Source organism: Molossus molossus, unplaced genomic scaffold, assembly GCF_014108415.1.
Source record: "Molossus molossus isolate mMolMol1 unplaced genomic scaffold, mMolMol1.p scaffold_m16_p_1, whole genome shotgun sequence".
Lineage (NCBI taxonomy): Eukaryota > Metazoa > Chordata > Mammalia > Chiroptera > Molossidae > Molossus > Molossus molossus.
Genome location: NW_023425344.1, coordinates 61199520 through 61213498, shown reverse-complemented (window position 1 = coordinate 61213498; position 13979 = coordinate 61199520). Strand labels below are relative to the sequence as shown.

At 42.9% G+C, this 13979-nt stretch overlaps 1 protein-coding gene across 1 annotated transcript; it reads right to left on the bottom strand.

Moving 5' to 3' along the window:
* Window positions 1-11826: 11826 nt before the first annotated feature.
* On the bottom strand, window positions 11827-13149 carry LOC118640376 (solute carrier family 25 member 46-like). The gene is given in 5 exon segments (XM_036277285.1): window positions 11827-12271; window positions 12273-12354; window positions 12357-12457; window positions 12580-12927; window positions 12929-13149. Coding segments are annotated over 5 exon segments (1197 nt in total).
* Between the last annotated feature and the right edge of the window lie 830 nt (window positions 13150-13979).

The window sequence follows — 13979 nt, the reverse complement described above, 5'->3', positions numbered from 1 at the left end:
TCTGTATGAACATATGCTTTCCTTTTTCTTGAGTAATTATCTCATGGTGATATAGCCTTCTTCCTTCACCAAGTTAGGAAAGTTTTCTGTCACTATTTCTTCAAATATATTCTCTAACCCTTGCCCATTTTCGTACTCTTTGGGGACTCCTATGATGCGAATATTATTATGTTTCCAGTTGTCCCACAGTTCTCTTAAGCTATCTTCCTGTTTTTTAATTGTTTTTTCCTGTTGGTTGATTTTTTCTACCCTGTCTTCTAATTCACTGATCCGGTCCTAAGCTTCCTCTACTTTACTGGTTAGTCCTTCCAATGTGCTCTTTATTTCTGCTATGTCATTCTTCATTTCCACTTGGTTGGTTTTCAATATTTCTGTATCTTTATTCATGGTGCTGATGTTCTTTCTCATGATCTTCCTCAAGATCATGGCTCTGAACTCTACCTCTGATAATTTGCTTAGCTGCATTTCATTTATCTCATCTTCAATATAGTTCTCTTGTTCTTTCATTTGGGATTTGTTTCTTTGTTTCACCAGTTTGGCTATCTCAGTGGGTTTTGGAGCCTGCCAAATTTTCCCTGTGGGTGTTGGTGTTCTGCTGTTTGTGGCTCCCTCTCCTGGGTTTGGATGAACCTGGGTGCGCCCATGTTAAACACCACTGTCAAGTCTTACTTTCCTGGGTAGATTTGCAAACCCAGGAAAGGTTCAGTTATCCTCTAGCTTTTTCTGGAAGCTAGTAGTCTCAGTTACTCAGTGCATTGGAATGTAGCCCTGGTGTTCTGCATAAGAGGATTTCCAGGGGGTGGGATAGAGGCTGGTTGTTAATGGGCCTCAATTTGCGTTTCTTTGCCTCACCTGGGAAAGGCTGAATCTCGGAGAGAGGAGGGGGGCTGCTGCTTTTCCCTACAGCTCTGGGAGGGAGCACACTGGCCACCATCCTTTGTGGCCACAACTCAGCAAAAACTGAGTGCCCTCCTAATTTGGGGTGTTTCCAAAGAGTTCCATCCCAGTCTGCCCTCCCTCTGCTGTAGCCCCCAGGTGAGTGGCTGTGGCTATTTTAGTGCTCTGTTCCAGCTCTCTGTGCTGTGGAGCCGGCTTGGTCTTTATTCCCCAAGGGCACTGCTCACAGCTAAAACTGCTGCTGTCAGTGGGCTCCCAGCCCGCCACCCTCTAGCACCTCCACAGATCCTACCAGTGTCCCTGGTTATATGGTCCTGTCCTGCTGCTTTTCTGTTGCTTATTTCCGAGGATTTGTGTTTATTTTAGTTGTAATTCCTGTTTGGTCCTGGAAGATCGTCTGTGTAGATTCTATTCACTCTGCCCCCATTTTCACATCCTCTAGGCCTATCTTGTGCACAGCTGGGTTGCACAGGCCTTTCTGGTGCCCCCGCACCCTGCAGGTCCTGTGGGTAACTGGATCACACAGTCCCTTTGGGGACCTGGCTCTATGCCTATGTTATGGGCTGCTGGGTCGCACAGGCCTCTCTGGTGCTTCAGCACCCACAGGCCCCGTGGGTAACTAGATCGCACAGTCCCTGCTGGGTGGCACAGGCTTCTCTGGTGCCCCTGCACCCTGCAGTTCCCGCGGGTGGGCAGCTGGATCACACCAGTCTCTTGGGCTTCGGCTTCCCTCTGCTCTTGTGAGCTACTGGACCGCACAGGCCTCTGTGGAGCCCCAGGTCCTCCCACTGGTGGCTGGGAATGCTGCTGCCCAGTGGGGCTCAACTCCTGCTCAGCTTTTGCTGCAATCCTTGGGGATGGGTCTCAGCTGCTGGTCTGTGCTTCTGTTGCCTGGGGATGGATGTCTGCTCCTCAGCCTCTGTTGCTGGGGGTATATCTGGACTCTGATCGGGCTGCTACTGTTGGCGATGCAGGCTGTCTGCGGCTTCCGAGACCAGCACCTTGGTAACTCCACTACTGTGCACAGGTCTGTGTTAACACAGAGTGTCCACTGGTCCGATGGAGCCAGGTGCACTGGTGGGCTCAGGTTGCTGGGCCCTAGCCATTCCCACTGCCTCCTCCCAGGGAAGACCCAGGATCTTCCAAGATGGTGGGACCTCCCCGCGGGCAGGGAGAAGAGCCCCGAAGGGCTGCTTACCTCGGTAGCCGGCTGCTCCCATCCAAAGCACAGGAAGTTTCTGCTCCGCAGCTCTGCGCTGCTTGGGTTTGGTCGTCCACCTTTGCGTCCACTCACACTCTCACACACTTGCTCACTTTCTCACACACTCACCCTCCCTCCGGTCCTGCCATCTTCCTCTTCTCCCCATTCTTTTCATTTTATCTGCTATCTTCTTATACTCTATTTTTGTGAGGAAGTACTCAAATGTAGTTTATATAGTACATATCAGTGAAATTTCACTAATTTCTTCTTTGAGAGATCATTTTTGACATCCTTTGGGCTATTCATTATACCAGTGAAAATCTGTTTTTTTTTTAACATTCATTATGCTAATTAGTAAACATTTGGTGTTGATCAAAGATAAAGATAACAATAGTTGCAGCTGGAGCTGGGCTTCTTGATTAGAGCATTAGCTACCCTCCCTAGGATATGGATTCCTGATTAGGTTAACTGCTAATACCTAGGGTGCAACTTAAATTTACTAATACAGACTTACGTATAACACAGTCTATGCTGAAGTACTTTAAATGAAAGCAAAAATATCATAATTCAAGTCCAATAGACAATAGGATATATGAGGCTAGGGTTCAGAGGGAAAATCTGAATTGGAAAGATAATTTTGGCAGTCTTGTAATTCCATTTTGTTTGTGAACTTATTTGTTCATTAGATTCCACATACTAGTGAGACCATATGGTATTTGTCTTTTTCTGACTGGCTTATTTTACTTAGCATAATACTCTCCAGGTCCATCCATGCTGTCACAAAGGGTTTAGACTTTTTTCTTTTTCACAGTTGCCTAGTATTTTATTGTGTATATATACCACAGCTTTTTTATCCACTCGTCTGCTGATGGGCACTTAGACTGTATCCAGATCTTGGCTATTGTAAATAATGCTGCTATGAACATAAGGGTGCATGTATTTTTTCTGATTGGTGTTTTGGGATTCTTAGGATATAGTCCTAGAAGTGGGATCACTGGGTCAAAAGGCAGTTCCATTTTTAATTTTTTGAGGAAACTCTATACTGTTTTCCACGTGGCAGCATCAGTCTGTATTCTCACCAGTAGTGCACAAGGGTTCCCTTTTCTCCACATCCTCTCCAACACTTGTTGTTTGTTGATTTACTGATAGTAGCCATTCTGGCAGGTGAGAGGTGATACCTCATTGTAATTTTCATTCGCATCTCTAATAATTAGTGACCTTGAACATTTTTTTGTATGTCTGTTAGCCAGCTGTATGTCCTCTTTGGAGATGTGTCTATTCAGGTCCATCACCCATTTTTTAATTAGATTGTTTGTCTTTCTGGTGTTGAGTTGTATAAGTTCTGTATATATTTTGGAAAGTAACCCCTTATTGGATGTATCATTGGTGAATATGTTCTCCCATACAGTGGGTTCTCTTTTCATTTTATTGATGGTTTCTTTAGCTGCGCAGAAACTTTTTAGCTTGATGTAGTCCCATGTGTTTATCTTTTCCTGAGTTTCCCTTGCCCTTGGAGACATATTAGCAAAAATATTGCTATGAGAGATGTCTGAAATTTTACTGTCTGTATTTTCTTCTAGGGTTTTTATGGTTTTGTGAGTTACATTTGAGTCTTTTATCCATTTTTAGTTCATTCTTGTGTATGGTGTAAGTTGGTGGTCTAGTTTCATTTTTTTGCATGTACCTGTTCAATTTTCCCAACACCATTTAATGAAGAGACTGTCTTTATCCCATTTTATGCTCTTGCCTCCTTTGTCTAATATAAATTGATCATATAGGCATGGGTTGATTTCTGGGCTCTCCATTTTGTTCCAAGTTGTTCTGATTACAATCACCTTGTAGTATAGTTTGATAGCTGGTATTGTGATGCCTCCAACTTTGTTCTTCTTTCTCAAGATTGCTGCAACTATTTAGGTCTTTGTTGGGTCTATGTAAATTTTTGGAATATTTTTTCTAGTTCTGTGAAATATGCCATTGGTGTTTTAATAGGAATTCTGATGAATCTATAGATTGCTTTGGGTAGTATGGACATTTTAATGATGTTCATTCTTCCAATCTGTGAACACAGTATTTGCTTCCACTTGTTTGTATCTTCCTTAATTGTTTTTCTTCTATGTCATATAGTTCTCCGAGTACAGGTCTTTTACCTCCTTGGTTAAATGTATTCCTAGATACCTTATTTTTTTGTTGTTGCAATAGTAAATAAAGTTGTTTTTTTAGTTTCTCTTTCTGACAATTCATTATTGGTATATAAAAATGCATGGATTTCTGGGTGTTTTGTATTCTGCAACTTTGCTGAATTCATTTATTAGATCTAATAGTGTTTTGGTGGAGTTTTTAGGGTTTTCTATATATAATATCATGTCATCTGCAAGTAATGACAGTTTTACTTCCTCCTTTCCAGTTTGAATGCCTTTTATTTTTCTTGTTGGATCACTATGTCTGAAACTTCTAGTAATATGTTTAGCAAGAGTGGTGAAAGCAGACATCCCTGCCTTGTTCTTGATTTTAAGGGAAACACTTTTGGTTTTTGCCCACTTTCTTTTTTTCCCCTCACATAAGGAAGCATTTATTTGAAGTTTAATACCATTTATTTTCAGACAGAGTAGGGGAGCAGGAAAGAGAGAGGAGAGAGAGAGAAACATCGACTTAAGAGAGACACATCAATTTGTTGCCTCCCACATGATCAGACTAGAACTAGGGACCAAACTGCAACTGAAATGCATGCCCTTGACCAGAATTGAACTGTGACTCTTTGGTTTGAGGGCTGATGCTCTAACCGCTGAGCCAAACCAGCCAGGGCTGCCCACTTTCTTTAAGTTACTCAAAATAAGTCACTTTCAGATTTGGATACACACATACGTTTTCTTTTCAACTTGTTTATTTGCTGTTTTGTTTGGAAATAGCCCGCAATAATGAAACAGATACATTTTGCCATTCAATTTGGAAAGGCAAGGTTTTACTCTTCCTATTTTTAGGCAAGGACACAAACTTTAAAGTTTTTGTTACTGCTTCCTTTATGTAATTTACTCTCTTCCCAATTGCTAGCACTCAATTTAAAGGTCACCACTAATTCAATGGTGTTATTTTTGAATTACACACTTATAGGAACAATACATATTTTGATTTACTGATTGTTCAGAGATATTTTCTTTTATAGGCTTGAAAAAATGTTTTGCTACTTTGTAACAAACACACAAAGGGACTTCCGGTCAAGATGGTGGCGTAGGTAAAAACAACCACATCAAATTTACAACTAAACTACAGAACAACCATCATTCAGAACAGCTTGAAATCAGGCTGAATGGAAGTCCTACAACTACAGAATTAAAGAAGCAGCCACATTGAGACTGGTAGGAGGGGCGGAGGCAGATGGGCTGGTCCCACACCCACGTGTGGTGGATAAAAATCAGGAGGATACCTTGGCAGGGAAGGTCCTCCCTGAAGACTGAGGGGTCCCTGTTTCACACCAGGCACCCCGCTCAGGGTTCCAGTGCCAGGAAGAGAAGTCCCTATAACTTCAGATTGGATAAACCAGTGGGAACTGAGGCTCAGGGAGGCTGAGGCGGCCTGAGCCCCAGGCAGCTTCTCTTACAGGGCCCACGCATGGACTTATTGGACTCACTCCCTCTAAGGTTGGAGAGGAGGCAGCTCAAGGGATACCAGAGACAAACAGGGAAATACAGGGAAGAATTGAGCTGTTTGACATTGGAGCGAGGGCTGGAGAGGGGGCTTTCTCCCAGACAAACGTGCTGTAAGAGGCCTTTGTTCCTTGGTTGAGCCCTTCCCTGGGGTGGCAGACAGCCACCATACCTGAGACTCCAGCAACCTGGCTCACACTGGTAGCCCCACCCTGGTGATTCCCTGAGGCACTGCCCCACCCAACTTTCAGGCCCACCCAAGCTGTTGCCACTTGCTTAACCATAGGATTGGCCTGTCTTGGATCCTGCTTCAGGTTTTCCTAAATTCTTTTAAACAAGCAGCATCTGGTCTCAGCTAGCCCCATACCTCTCATTAAGTAATATATAGAAACAAACACAGGGAGGCAGCCAAAATGAGGAGACAAAGAAACAGGTCCCAAATGAAAGAACAGAACAAAACCCCAGGAAAAGAACTAAGCCAAATGGAGATAAGCAACCTAACAGATGCTGACTTCAAAATACTGCTTATAAGGATACTAAATGAACCTCAGAGAACTTAGTGAAGGCCTCAAGAGCATAAAAAAAACCAGTCAGAAATGAAGGAGGCACTAATTGAAATAAAGAATAATTTACACAGATTCAATAGTAGAGTAGGTAAAGCCAAGAAGCAAACCATCGGTTTGGAATATAAGGAAGCAAAAAACACCCAATCAGAACAGAAAAAAAAAAAAAATCCAAAAAAATGAGGATAGTGTAAAGAGCCTCTGGGACAACTTCAAGCATGACAACACTCACATCTTGGGGGTACCAGAAGGAGAAGAGAGAGAACAAGAAATTGAAAACCTGTTTGAAACAATAATGGCAGAAAACTTCCCTAACTTGGTGAAGGAAACAGACATGCAAGTCCAGGAAGCACAGAGAGTCCCAAACAAGATGAACCCCAAGAGGCCCACACCAAGAAACATCATCATCAAAATGCAAAAAGTTCAGGACAAAGAGAGAATCTTAAAAGCAGCAAGAGAAAAGCAGTTAGTTACCTACAAGGAAGTTTCCATAAGACTGTCAGTTGATTTCTCAAAAGAAACTTTGCAGGCCAGAAGGGAGTGGCAAGAAATATTCAGAGTGGTGAAAAGCAAGAACCTACAACCAAGATTACTCTATCCTGCAAAGCTGTCATTTAGAATTGATGGCCACATAAAGAGTTTCCCAGACAAGAAAAAGTGAAAGGAGTTTATCACCACCAAACCGTTATTATATGAAATGTTGATGGGTCTTTTTGAAGAAAAAGATAAAATATATGAACAAATAAAATGGCAATGAATACATCTCTATCGACAATGGAATCTACAAACTGAATAGGCAGAACAGAAACATTCTCATAGATACAGAGATCATTGTTTTGGTTGCCAGATTGGGGAGGGAGCAGGGAGAATGGGTGAAAAAGGTGAAGGGTTTAAAAAGTACAAATTGGTTGCTAGACTGACAAACCTCAAAGGGAAGGTGGTTGGAAGGTGGGAAGAAATAGATAGAAAAATGGCGGCGGAGTGAACGGAAGCTACACAGACCGTCTCCCAGAACCAAACTGGAATTACTACTATAACACAGACAAATTGACGGGAAAAAGCAACAGAAAAGCAGCTTTTGAGGACCATACAATTAGGGACACTGACTCCATCCTGGTAGGCTTGTGAAGGCGCGAGACGGGGTCTGGGAGCCCACGGTCGGCAGCTCGGCAGAGGCCTTAGCTGGGAGCGGCGCCATAGAACTAAACCATAGAACAAACATCATTCAAAACTGCCTGAAATCAAGCTAAATGGAAGTCCTACAACTACGGAATTAAAGCAGCAGCCACATCCAGACTGGTAGGAGGGGCGGAGGCACGAGGGGCAGTGCGAAGGGCTGGTCCCACACCCAAGTGTGGCGGATAAAAATCAGGAGGATACCTCGGCTGGGACAGTCCTTCCTGAGGACTGAGGGGTCCCTGTCCCACACCAGGTGCCCCGCTCAGGGTTCCAGTGCCAGGAAGAGAAGTCCCCATAACTTCTGGCTGGAAAAACCAGCGGGAACTGAGGCTCAGGGAAGCTGAAGCGGCTGGAGCCCCAGGCAGCTCCTTAAAGGATCCATGCACGAACTTATCGGACTCTCTCCCTCTAAGCTTGGAGAGTGGAGGCAGCTCACTGGGCGCCAGAGACGTACAGGGAAGAACTGAGCTGTTTGGCACTGGAGCGAGGGCTAAAGAGGGGGCTTTCTCAGGGACAAACGTGCTGTCAGAGGCCTTTGTTCCTTTGGTGAGCCCTTCCCTGGGGCGGCAGACAGAAGCCATATCTGGGACTCCAGCAACCTGGCTCACACTGGTAGCCCCGCCCTGCTGACTCCCTGAGGCCCCACCCCACCCCACCCAACTTTCAGGCCCACCCAAGCTGTTGCCACTTGCACAATGGAATCTACAAACAAAATGAACAGGTAGAACAGAAACATTCTCATAGATACAGACAACATATTGTTGGTTGCCAGTTGGGGGGGGGTGTTGGGGGAATAGGTGAAAAAGGTGAAGAGATTAAGAAGTACAAATTCATTGCTAGACTGACAAACCTCAAAGAGAAAGGGGTTGAGGGGGTGGGAAGAAATAAACCAAAGAACTTATATGCATAACCAATGGACACAGACAATAGTGTCTGAAAAGGCGGGAGGGGGGCGGGAGTGGGGAGGAGGGGGTCAATGGGGGAAAAATGTGGAACATCTGTAATACATTTTACATTCAACAATAAAGATTTAAAAAAAATTTGTTTTAAAATTTGAGGACATGTTGAGAGAGAGAGAGAGAGAGAGAAAGAGAGAGAGAGAGAGAGAGAGAGAGAGAGAGAGAGAGAGAGAGAGAGAGAGAAACATAGATTCCGTACATGCCTTGACCAGGTATCGAACCCATGCATTGTCTAGGAATCAATGCACCAACTGGGAATGGAATTAACAACCTTTTGGTGCACAGGATAACTGCTGAGCCACTCCAGGTGGGCCTATTTTTTCTTTTGAACACTATGTATCTACCACTTTTCAGAAATTTTCTTTCCCAACTTTTATCTACTCCATCACTGCAATTATTTGTCATTTTCTGGAATTTCTTTCACATAGTAGAGCTCACTGTGGATTATAAGATCATTACTTATCCTCTCTATCATATTAGTATCATCATCACTTATCAGTTGTATTATTGCAGCTATGCATTTTACTACAATGTACTACCAAACCAAGGGAAATTGAGCTGATTTTTATTTTTTCTGTTTTGCTGAACCTAGAATATTTGGAGTTTGATTTTTTTTTTTTTACTGGGGAAACAGTAAAATTTATGTCGAAAGTGTCTATTCTCCAGAGATTTATGAGCAAGCCAGAAGTCATTTTTTCCCCCCACATACACAACTAGATTGACAAATGCCTGGGTAAATGGCAAAGAAATAAAATGAATTTTCAAAGTGGACTCCAACAGAAGAATTTAATGTCATAGCTTATCACAATAGAGATATATCAACTATAGTATTTGGACAAATATGGTTAGAAAGAAAACAAGATGTCTTATTTTATGGGGCAGAAAATGCACTTACTTTTTTTGTTTTTTATTTAGTAATATCTGTGGTCTATTTTCTAGGAAGTATTTTTGTATTTAGTAATGTGTATATTCATGCAGACTTACACATTACTTCTGATTATTCTGGTTACTTAGGACTTTTCATATGTGGGTTATTAGCATTTTGTAGTTTATATATGCACATTATATTGAATATTTCTCTAGTGTCAGTAAGAAAATAAATCATTGGTATGAGAAAACACTGGCATTACAAGGTATTCATCTGGAATTATTCAACCTTTCACAAGCAAATGAGAAAGATTATAGGGTTAGACCAAATCCTGGATTCCTTTTCCTCTCTGCCCATCTGTATTCATTATAGTTGAAAGATAGACAAATGAAACTATTGGTAGCTCTGTCTTTAAAGCTTTATTACAATTTAAAAGCATTAAAAAGGAGAGAAAATGGAAAAATCTTATCAAAGGCTCAAAATAATCTTCATATTGAATAGTTGAATTTTCCAGCTTAATGACAATGAAGAATGAAGATAGGTATTGTAAAGATATGACTTCATATTGGTATAATTCAGTATTTGCAATTTTAAAGAATTGATTATAGAATTTGTAAAGACCTCTGTCATAATATAGAACTGACAATTGGGCACAGCACTAGAGGAAATGAAATGGGTCAGTGGTTTTCCATTCTGTATAAATTACATAGGGCAAACCCACAGCTTTGGCTAAAACGCACACCAGAATCCAAAATACCTCTGGTCTGTTGCTCTGGCTATTGTTATGCTTCTTGGACCCCAGGAATGTGCATTGAGAATATGGAAAAACCAGAGAGCACAAAGCTGTCACATGAAATGCAGAGAATATTGATAGTTTTCCCTGGTATTCATTTTTGTCCCCTTTCCCCAAAACATCCCCACTTTATTTTATTTAATTTTTTTCTTTATTGATTTTAGAGAGAGGAAGGGAGAGGGAGAGAGAGATAGAAACATCGATGAGAGAGAACATTGATTGGCCTCCTCCTGCATGCCCACCCCTGGGGATCAGGCCCACCAACTGGGCATGTGTCTTGACAGGGAATCAAACTGGCGACCTCTTGGTGCATGGGTCAACGCTCAAGTATTGAGCCACACCGGCCGGGCACCACCCCCACTTTAATCCAGGGATCCAACCTTTGCTAGCACAGCTCATGGGCTCCAGGGGAAGCTGAGCCCTCCCCCAGTTCCAGGGGTTCCTGATTGGTGTTAGGGTAATTCCATCCCTACTGTCCCAGTGTTTGATTCTGGAATAGTCGTGTGTCACAATAACAGACCCTTACTGGGGAACTTAGAGTCCTTTTCTTTGGTTTTAAGAGTGGGCCACCAGGCTTGTGGGTGCCTTTTCCTCTAGACACATGTTTTTAATGTTAGTCCTGAAACCACTGTAGCCAGTTTGAAGCAGACACATGGAAAGAGAATAGAATCAAAGAGATGCAAGCCAGAACTCTAATCAAATCATATCTGATCCCTGCTTTTAGAGCTGTGAGCTAATAAATTTCCTTAAGTGTTTATGCAAATTTTTTTTTTTTGAATTTTAATCATGTCTTCATTAAGACGAGTCATTCAGAAATGCAAGACAAGTGACGTTCCCTGCAGTACACAATCTCTAAATTTAGAAACAGTAATAGTTGTCATGATTATTTTATTTTCTTTCTCTGTGAAGAGTGGCTCTAAACACAGCCTGATGATTCACATAACCAGAAAAGGAAATCGAGTCTATATAAACGTGACACACGTGGAGCTGCGGCACTGAAGCGCCCTGCGTTTGGCTATAGACAAGTATGCTGTTTGCCTTAAATCTTCGGGTACCATGGCTTTTAAGTTTCATTTTGATATCCAAGCAGAAACTGCATGACTTCATCTTATGTAATAAGCTGATGTAAGGGTGGAAAACTTGTGGAAATGAAGGAAATTCCAAGTTTTGTGTGTGTACATAGTGGCTTTATATAATAAGTTTGCAGCCATTAAAGCGTTATATAGGGACAATTTAAGACTTCAATTCCTGATTACAGATGGCCAAATCTAATCCTTCTTGTCATTATCATTGGTGTCATAATTTATTTGCTTAAAGGTAAACTATGACCTCTTGATAGTATATACTATATTAAGGATGATATACCAGTTATCAGTCAAGAAGGTAAAATAAACATATAATAAATACTAAAGTCAGATGGAGTAAATTCAGCTTTGTGAAATCTTGTTTATGTTTGCTGACAAATTTTTGCTTCTGCCCAAGATCATTTTTAGTTCAGTATGCGTGCTACACTAGTTAGAATTTAACTCATGAATGTTATTTTATTGAGTTTTAAAATATTCAATACTTTTGATCCAAAAAAGATACCTATGCCTTAAAAAAAAGTCAATATAATCAGCATAGGCTTTTTCTACCAGTTTCCCTTTCTAATCCATTTCCCCCCCTCCCGTATTCACTTTTATTCCTCACAATTTCATAACAAAGTGACTAATCGGGAACTAAATCTCAAATACTATTTTGAAGAAGTGTAGAGTAAATAATTTTGGTAATTTGTAGGACAGTTGCATGCAGTGTGTACTGTATTATAACAGCACCAAACCCTTTATAAAAACCAAGCATTCCTTCTTCCTGCTTTATGGTATTAATGCAGTCTCTCATTCCCTCATACTGGGTATTAATTGGAAGCACTTCATAGCCCAGGTCTGTATTGTCAATTATTGTGCGTGTTCCTTGAATGTGAAGGCGGTGAAACACTGTTTCCAAGGGGTAAAGTATAACATCAGAGCAAAGACTGGCAGCAAAGTTAGCAATGAGTTCTGGAGAATAAGCATCCAACATACTCTGCACCGGGCTAGTGCTCTCAGCTGGGTGGCTAGCATAAGTCTTTCTCTTTAGAATTAGTAGGACAAACTTCTGAATGATTGAGCTGATGACGTAGTGAAGAACCCCGCACCGTAGGGAAGATCAAGGAGAGAAGAGGAAGCAGCCGTTTGCCGTGAGGCACTCCCATGCCAATCACTCTTCCGATGCCTCTTTAACACATTCCAGAATTCCAGTGTTATCTCCAATTATCTCACTCTGTACTGTTTCAATTAGACTTGCTGAATAAAAAGGCATTGCCACCATATAAGTTAGGCTAACCCTATGGGCCAGGTCCTGGCAAGTAGTGGTTTTCAAGGTGAATGGAACATCACTAAGTAATAATGTGCTGGAGCGCTCCACAGAGGGAGCCAGCAAGCTGGGGGGTTTCCAATTCACAATGATTTCAGCAGAGGGTGTTCTCCTATATGTTTAGGATTCCATTTATGTGAAACCTCCCTTGGTAAAGGTGTAAATTCACTGATTATTCCCTCTGCTCCAAGTGTGACTCCTTGGACAATAAATGTACTTCCCATTCCTTTCCAAAGGGCCCTTGGTCCCTGAGTTTTGTTGAAGCTGTACATAATATTGATAACTGTAAATGGAGTGAGATGATAATGCCGAGCATGGTAATTGACCTGACACTGGCGGCGCAGAACAATGCAAGGATGAGCCAGTACATTCTCTGTAAAGAGACTTGCAAGCCCAATACCAAATCCAGCAAATCTACTCAACTGTTCGCTGCTCTGCGCCGGCACCCCCGGGGAAGGCCTCCTCCCCCCGGCCCCTCGCCCTCCCGAGGTGCAGGTTGCGGCTACCCGGAATGTCTGGGGGAGTGGTCACCCAGTGGCCCAGGTCCGACCCGGCGCTGAAGGAGCTTGCAGGGAAAGCGACGCCAAAACCCCGCTCATCCCGTGCACTCCCTCGATAGCCCAAGCCGTCAAACCCGTCCGGGCGCCGCAGATGCATCGCAGACGGGCAGGATGAGGCGGGCCCAGCCGGAGACCACCACCGCTGGGGCCGCGGCGACTCCTGCCCACAGACTCTCCTTCCTCCTCCTCTTCCCCCGCCACCGGGTCTGGAGAAATTGACAACCCTGTTTATGCAAATTTAAGTGGGCTGTTCCTTGTAGCCAAGATTACACCTACTGATAGAGATAGGAGGTACAGTCCAAACCTAAGTGGTTCCTAATCCAGAGGACCCCACAGGGTCTGTTTCAGGGATCCTTTGGCCACTTTGAGCTAATGGGAGGGTCATATAGATGCTCTCTTCTGGTCCAGACCTATTTTAAAATTTCACTTTTTTTGTGGTCATGCTCTTCAAAGTTTTCTGGTTTGTAAGCCTAGAGAGTACTCCTTCAAAGGCCATCTCTGCTGGAATGGATCCTTTGGATGCAATCTGATGCAGATACCCATCCTCGGCTCCAGAAGTGCCTGCCACTGTGACCTCCAGGCTATGGAAAATACATCAAATGGTTCTTCTCTCTGGTAGTTCACCATCTCCAGCATTTCTTTTTTTCTTTATTGATGAGAGAGAGAGAGAGAGAGAGAGAGAGAGAGAGAGAAGGGGAAGGAGAGAGAGACAGAAGCATCAATGAGAGAGAACATCGATTGACTGCCTCCTGCATGCCCCCCACTGGGGATGAGGCCCACAACCTGGGCATGTGCCCTGACTGGGGATGGAACTGGCGACCTCTTGGTGCATGGGTCATGCTCAACCACTGAGCCACACCGGCCACTCTAGCACGATTTATAATGAGGAGACCTGTCTGTGGGAGATGAATTCTTACTAATAGACTC